The following is an 8,497-nucleotide window of genomic DNA, read 5'->3' as shown; positions in this document are numbered from 1 at the left end:
TTCTGCTTGAACCAATGGAATTTATATCAAAAGAGCAAAGATTTTTTTTAAAAAAAACTTACTCCAACATGTATGTTGCTATTTATGATGAGTTTTCTTTCTGTGATGACTTTGCGTCAACCACAAGGACAATATGAAAACATTTGACTGTAAAAATAGTGATTTTGTACAGGATTAAAGCCTTATTAAAGTTAACTTCCTTGTATATACTGCCAAGACACTTTACAGAGAAGGTTAGAATTACTTTTCTCCATACCAGAAAAAGACACAGAGTTTTAAATAGTTCCCTACCTGCCATATGTTATCAACGATGTAGTTTGGATGTTGAGAGGTCCACAGATGGCAATGAAGGCTACTGAAAAGAACTAGTTATTACAAACATACAAACTGGAAAGACTGGGAGTTATCTGTGGGCTGTTAACTCAGTACTTATAATGAAAAGTAATTGCAAGAGGAGATGTAGATATTTCCTGATTCCAGAAGATGGTGATATTTATTTTTGTATTTTTGTTTTGTTCTTTAGTGAGATAGAAGATGAATTCAGCTGAAATCACTGATGATGATGAAGGTAAAATATTATACTTGGTATCATTTTTGATCAGGCAAAAATTCTTGTTGATTTAAAGCATTTGTCACCTAATAAAGAATGCAGTTGGATCAAGACAAATTGCGCTAATGTTTTTTTAGAAGTTATCTAAAATAGGGCATTATCTTTATTAGTCCTTATTATTTCTGCTCTACATACTTCCTCCCCTCTAAAAAATATTCCTCCTGTAACATACATGTTAATACTTTAGATTCTTCTTTGGAGAAGAAACTGTCATTTACTGGAAAACTGAATGATTTGACTTGGAGGTGGCCCCAATATACACTTACCATAGAAGTCATAAAAGATAATTAGGTTCTTCAAAACACATTTTTCATAAAAAGAAACAAACCACAGAACATTATAGTAAGAATGTAATGGTTTTCTGGAGAGGGTGCTTTATCTTTCTAAACCTTCTCTTTTTTTCAGTAAAAATTCCTAAAAAAAATGTGAAAGTAGAAACAGAAAATGACGATGAAGCTCTAGACTGCTCAGTAACTTCCAGATCTGCTGAGAAACACTCACTGGATGGCGCAGTGACTTGCCTACAGGATTCCAGCAAACGGAAACAGACGTCCCTTGGCTGTGATGGGTCAGGAGGCCAGCAGGATGCCTTACCCAGCGTGAAGAAGAGACGCTTTGCGCAAGAGGTGACTTCTCTATACGTGACTGTGATTTTTGGGTTCATATTTCCTAGGCTAAATTCACTGCTGCTATAAGTAGAATGCAAGTCTTTTTAACTGAATTTGCATTGGTAATGAGTTTGTTGCCAGTGTGGCTAATCATAAGTCAGTTTGCACAGGGCTGGGTATTCTCTAAATAACATGGGAGTGATCATATTTATGAAATACAGCTATTAATTTATGTGAATTACATTTTTGTTGTTCAGCAGATAATTTGATTTCAGCAGTGATTTGGAGTAACTGGGCATGACCCTCATTACAGTCTCTCTCATGTCATGCAGTCCTTCAGCTGGATCCTGAGTGGTAGAATGAAGGCTGTAATTCTTCTGTGACAAAGACTTAACGTCAGTGAAACCAGTATAAATCAGTGTATTATTTGAAGGATAAAAAGGCAGGGATGCAGAAGATTTCAGCCATATCAAGAGTGGAATGTATTACAGTATCTGGTGTGGCATCCCACTTGGGACAATCCAGATGTTTCTCTAGCCAGTGAAGGAGATGCCCAGTCTTTTCCATTATCCTGATCTTGTGTTTCACCTCTCTAGCAATGGTGGGTTTTAGTTAATCTCTGCTGAAATTGAGCAAATTTATTTTTGTCCTTACTCTGCGATGATCATCTGTTCCTAGAAAAGTCTTCTGCATGTGGGAAAATTTGTGTGATGTTGTTCACGCTCAGTCCTTCCTTTCTGAGATTAAAATTATCTTTTTTTCCGCTCTTCTTCAGGAGTCACCTTGTATTTTTGTTAGTCCATTTGAGAGTCCAGAAAGAATAGTGTCTGGTGTTGGATAGTCACATCTCTTCTGCCACCCTCTAGAGCAGTGTAATGACCTCCTGTTTTTCACACTCAGCACTTTATTAAAATAACCTAGATTCAAATTCATCCTCTTTTGAATAACTTCAGGCTCTGCAGTTATATTTAGTTTGTGACCTATCCTAGTGCACGTATCCTTTTCTGCTCTTCTGCTACCTAGCCAGTTATTCCATGTTGTATTTGTGCATTTCATGTCTCCTTTATAGCCATAGTTCTCTGTGATTCTTTTTCTTGACTATCATCTGTCTGACTTCTTAGGGCTGTTTTTTTCCCCTGAATGCCTGTGGTAGGTAGGTTTTAATCTTATTACACGGTTTCTTTCTTTTCCTTTCTCTTTTTCTTTATACAATTGTTTTCCTTACATTCAGATTCTTAAAAGATCTTTATAATGAACTGCATTTCTGAACCGTGCTAGCTTTGCACTTTCCTGTTTGCCATTAATAAATTTTAAAATTTAATTTGAAATTAATTATAACTTTGGATTTGTAATATCAGAAGTTGACTCAGTAATAACGATGAAAATTCATTCTTGGCTGACTCCAGTGAATCAGCATGTTTAGTTAAATAACCAACCAGACGTAGTCCTCTATCTTAGCATTTTTAAAGTTAATTACTTCTCTAGTGCCAGTATTTTGTTTTCATTGATGACTTTATTAACCATTTCTATTTAAACAGTGGAAAAATGGTAATTATTTTGAAGAATGTTGTGCTTGTAGCATATTTTTTACTGCATGTCACACAAGCATCTATCTATGATATAAACAGAGCTGGGCTTCTTTTGGGCTGGTAATTATATTACTAAATTACTTTTTATCTGAAGACTTCACTTTTTTTTTAAATTTTGAATGCCACTTCATGATGAGGAATTAATTTTCTGAGACTTTCTTTAAAAAAACAATATGTAGAAGATTGTAAGTTTAAAAGTTATGTGCAGAACTTTTCCATATACTCATGTGTCTGAAAGAATCTGTTTCTTGCTCATGTATTTATTTATTCTTTGCTCCTTGAATATTATGCACTGTATTCTTACAGATATTTAGACTTTTTTTATTAAGCATAACAAAGGTCATAAATGGACTCAGTCATTGAACAGAACAATAACTAAGCAACTTTCAAAACTTGGCTGAGGCTTCCAAGAGAGAATGTGAGAGACTATTTCACAATTTCTTGTATTGGTCAATGTTTTGCAAAATATTGCACTTTGCAAATGTTCGTAAAATGTTTAGAACATAAAAACTTGCTGTGCAACTGTAGTATAAAAAGCAGCACTATCTTATATGCATTGAGTCTCCAAGAACAATATCTTTGCTTCTTTTTTGACAGTACATTAGAACTGATCATCTTAAATGGGTGCAGTATTATCTGAATATCATGAGTGTTTAAAGGTCAATGTTACAGAAAACTAATTAGTTAAATTGGAGAATATACAAAAGCCATGCATTCATGGTGTGGATACTGCTGCTCCCAGATGGAAACTATAGACAAGATAATTAAAAGCAAAAGAAAAGAAAATGAGAATGCATCTGAACTGAAATATCCTTAACTATATTTAAGGCCCAAATGTTTTGTAATCTGCTAGGAGAACACTGGCTGTGTGTTTCTGAAGTGCAAATATTCTGAAATGCAAATCCATCTGGCAGCTGGGTCCAGCCACTCGGAGCTGCATTAGTGAAGGCACAAGTCCAGCTGCATTCGTAGTGGAGATCTGCTGTAGCTCTTACCATGAGCTCCAGAACACCGTGTCCAAAACTGAGACTGCAAACTTTGATGATCTTACTGTCAAAATAATGAATTAATGTTCTTTAATACACATTCTAATACTGATTTGGCTTGACTTTGTGTGTGAGGTGCACATTAATAGAAGTTACCCTCATATTGCCAAGATTTATTATATAATTAATTAGGGAAAATAAACAGCAGGAGGTCAAATGAGAAGTGACAGATACCCGGTGGCCCAGGGCAAGCTATTTAGTAACAAGGTATTTTAGTAGTAGAGAAGGAATTGAAAGAGTCATATGCTGTTTCTGAAGGAATATTTGGTGTATTCTCAGTTAACAGGAGTGTTAATGAAAGAGCAACTTAGGTGGTAGGTCTTACTGGTTGTGTAAGAAATGCTTTGTTTTGTTCTTTAGGTCTTAAAATAGTAAAAAGCTGTGTAATTCAGTTTGGGTGCCTGACTGAGGAGTAGTGTTGTGCTTATTGTCAGTGAAGATTTTCATGGCCTGCTTTCAGGTGATGTTTATGTGGCAGAGTTCTGTTACGACCTGGAACTACCTCAGTTTCTTCACTGACAAGTACAGATTGTGTATGACAACTTCAGTGCCAGCTTAGGAGCCTGCAGTTAGGTGGGGGCAATGTGGATTTCAGTCTGTTTGCAGTTCAGTTGCTGTTCTGGCTTTATTAGGAGTGGGACTGGAGTGGGGCAATCTTCTAAATGGGACCTGGAAGTCAGGTGTCCTAGGCACCATGAGAGCCAGGGATTCTGCGCACTGAAATACATCACCTTGGTATTACATTTTCATTTGATCATCTCTCCACACACCTTTGGATGTGCAAACACAAGGTTTCATATGTAGGGTAATGTGATGTGGGTGAGAGCAGAACTTGGAAACAGCTTTGGTTTGATTGAATGCTGGTTTCTAAACTTGGAGTGGAAACCAGCTTGTTCTTTCTGAGTCTCCTTTGAGTATACATTGCATTAGAAATTAAAAAATAATTAGATTCAATTTGTCTCTGCAGTAAGCAGATGACAAGTGTGAGTACGCATAGGGACCACATTGATTTCATGAACTACAGTTCTGTTTCTTAAGAAAGAAACATTAATTCAAGTTCCTCGCTGTAGAACAAAATGGGGTCTTCACTAGAATTTCAAATTTCTTGTGGCTCTCAGCTCAGACCTGAGGTCTGTGTTTCATTTGAATTAATACTTGAATGCAAATTCTGTACTTTTTGATCTAATTAATGTTCTATAGAACAAGCCAAGAAAATGGTTTCAGTATAGAAACATTTACAAGTGGGATTGTTTTCTCATGTTTGAATTCTGTGTGTTGGATTTTGATTCTGTTGTATCTGCTTAACTTTTAAGAATTATTTGCAGTATCTATGTGTTTGCACAAAAAAGCCCAAATGACCCAAGCCCTGCATATCTGCTGTGAGTTGTCAAACCAACTTTGCTTGGTTCCAATTTCAAGCAATGAGGAATAATTACAAATAATCGAGAACATTAAGTTCTTAAGAATCATGACTGTTTTTATGTAATTTATAAATTATATAAATTTATGTAGTTTAAATAATTTAGACAGTTAGAAATCCATGAATCTGAACTTCCTTGCCTTTCAGAGATAAAGAAATCTTCTGTTAGGCTTCTTTTTGAATAAGATATAGTACCAAGGTACCTTCCACTTTTTTATTATTTACAGAGAATACCTTTTAAAACTTCAGTCATTTCTAGGATTTGTTTAGTAGTTCTGCACCCTTATAAAGGTGGGTTTTTTTTAAAAAAACGTGTATATAAACCTTTCACATAATAAAAATGAATAAGCTTATTTTTTGTGGTTTATAGCCTTTGTGACATTTTCAAAAGCTAACCTAAAAAGAGTTGCTGGAATGTTAAATGCAGTTGTTGGAGGCAATGGCAAGGTCACAGGACTAGGAGTCAGAAAATCTAGATGCTATTCTTGGCTCTGTTGCTGACTTGTTGCCACCCAAATTCTCTACAGCCCAAGATCCTCATATGCAAGGTGAAGCCTAATGATACTTAATTAGGGGGAGTAATTAGTGCTCTGTGGGTAGAGAGTACTAAGAATTATTATTACATTTCTAGTCCACGGAGAAAGCCATGAGCCAAAAAAAGGAAAATAAAAAGGAAACCTAAATAATACTTTACTGCATTTTTATTTTTCCTAGTGAATTGATCAATTTTCATTATTTAACACAACAAGTCCCCTGGAGAAAATTTGACTTTCCATATTTATGTACCAATGCCTGTTTAAGGAGCACATATTTATAGCTAATATCTTTAAGGCAGTCTTATTAATACAGTATTTATTCATTTGTAGGGCTCCCTTTCAAACATGAAGAACAGAGATGCTGGCTCTCCCACTCAGGTAAACGCAGAGCAGCCAAACAAGAACAAGAATTCTAATGTAACATGGCTCTGTGAAGAAGAATCCTTCAGTGACATAATCACTCCATCTTACAAAAAGCCTCTCTATGGCATCTCACACAAAATCACAGAGAAGAAGAACCCACCAGGAGCAGAGCAATTTGCTTCTTTTGACTTGTTTGAAAAAATCAACCCCAGCAGTCCCTCGCAAATTCGGACTTTGAATGATCAGCGCAAAAGAGACCCAGCCACAGCCATTGGAGTAGCATCAGCCACAGCAGACTCAGAGTCAAATATATATTCGTTGATACAGAAAATGTTTTACACGCTGAACACCCTTAATACCAATATGACTCAGCTTCACAGTAAAGTTGACCTGTTGTCTCTGGAGGTTAGCAGAATTAAAAAGCAGGTCAGTCCAGCAGAGCATGTTGCTGACTTCAAGCCTCCCCCAGAGTACCAGCTGACTTCTACGGAACTCAAACAAATCATGGATCAAAGCACATCAGGCGGAGACCTGGCTTGCCGCTTGCTCGTGCAGCTCTTCCCGGAGCTCTTCAGTGATGATGAGTTCAGCAGGAGCTGCAGTGCATGTGGCTTTCTCAACAAGAGGAAACTTGAATCTCTTCATCTGCAGCTTATTCGTAACTATGTGGAAGTTTGTTATCCTTCTGTGAAGAATACAGCTGTATGGCAGTTGGAGTGTTTGCCTCAAGTCAATGATTTTTTCAATAGATTTTGGGCTCAAAGGGAAATGGAAAACAGTCAGCAGAGTGTGCAGTCATCTAGTTTTTATGAGACTGAGCAGGTAGAATCCTCTCATTTCATGGAGGATAAAGAACAGGAAGAAGCTTTGTCCTTGGACAGGAGTAATGTCATTGCCTCAGATTACATGCTGGATGCTCAGGATCTCAATGAATTTTTAGATGAAGCTTCTTCACCAGGAGAGTTTTCTGTTTTTTTGTTACACAGACTGTTTCCAGAACTCTTTGACCACAGAAAATTAGCTGAAAGGTACAGCTGCTTTGGAGACTCTGGAAAACAACTGCTGGATCCTCATCGGCTTCAAATAATCCGTAGGTACACTGAAATTTACTTTCCAGATGTGCAAGAAGAAGAAGCCTGGTTGCAGCAGTGTGTTCAGCGAATAAATGATGAGCTTGAAAGTACGTATATGGATGGAAGTGAATGTGACCAGATGAGAGATGACTGTTACGATTCTTCTAGTTTACCAGATGATGTATCAATCATAAAAGTGGAAGACAGTTTTGAATATGAAAAGCCTGGCAGACGGTCAAAAAAAATTTGGCTTGTACCCATAGATTTTGACAAACTTGACTTTCCCCCTCCTGATTTTGATGTGCCTGTTCCGGATTACCTGTTGAACAAAGAACAGATTAAAAGCATATATGAAAGCAGTCTTTCCATAGGCAACTTCGCATCTCGATTGCTTGTCCTCTTATTTCCTGAGCTATTTACTCATGAAAACTTACGGAAGCAATACAACTGTAGCGGATCTTTAGGCAAGAAACAGCTCGACCCCACTAGAATTAAATTAATTCGACATTATGTGCAGATACTGTACCCCAGAGCAAAGAATGACAGAGTGTGGACATTAGAGTTTGTTGGGAAGCTTGACGAGAGGTGTCGACGAAGAGACACGGAGCAAAGGCGCTCGTACCAACAGCAACGGAAAATCCACGTGCCAGGGCCTGACAGGAGGGAATTTCTCACCTATGCAATAAACCCTGAGAGATTTCGGGAAGAATTTGAAGGGCCGCCACTGCCACCAGAAAGAAGTAGCAAGGATTTTTGCAAGATACCACTCGATGAACTTGTTGTTCCTAATCCAGACTTCCCTGTGCCTTCTCTGTATTTGCTGTCTGATAAGGAGATAAGAGAGATAGTGCAGCAGAGCCTGTCGGTTGGCAACTTTGCTGCCAGGCTTCTCGTAAGACTCTTTCCTGAACTCTTTACTCCGGAGAATCTGAGACTGCAGTACAACCATTCAGGTGCTTGTAATAAGAAACAGCTTGATCCCATCAGACTCAGACTGATCCGTCATTATGTGGAGGCAGTTTATCCTGTGGAGAAGATGGAAGAAGTGTGGCATTATGAATGTATACCGAGCATCGATGAAAGGTGCCGGCGTCCTAACAGGAAAAAGTGTGATATACTGAAAAAAGCTAAGAAAGCAAAAAAAGTGACAGGCTCTTTAAACTGCTAAGACTTTGACCACTAAATTATTGTCAAGAGTATGCTTTGCTTTAGACTGAAGGGCCTGTCAGGAGCTGAGGGTTCTCAGCACATG

At 37.6% G+C, this 8,497-nt stretch overlaps 1 protein-coding gene across 1 annotated transcript; it reads left to right on the top strand.

Moving 5' to 3' along the window:
- Positions 1 to 534: 534 nt before the first annotated feature.
- On the top strand, positions 535 to 8,413 carry BEND3 (BEN domain containing 3). The gene is made up of 3 exons (XM_062488714.1): positions 535 to 568; positions 1,016 to 1,236; positions 6,140 to 8,413. Exons 1-3 carry the CDS (start codon positions 535 to 537, stop codon positions 8,411 to 8,413), a joined length of 2,529 nt encoding a protein of 842 aa, XP_062344698.1.
- Positions 8,414 to 8,497: the final 84 nt, after the last annotated feature.

This window comes from Cinclus cinclus, chromosome 3, assembly GCF_963662255.1.
Source record: "Cinclus cinclus chromosome 3, bCinCin1.1, whole genome shotgun sequence".
Classification (NCBI taxonomy): Eukaryota; Metazoa; Chordata; class Aves; order Passeriformes; family Cinclidae; genus Cinclus; species Cinclus cinclus.
This window is presented reverse-complemented; position numbering and strand designations above follow the sequence as displayed.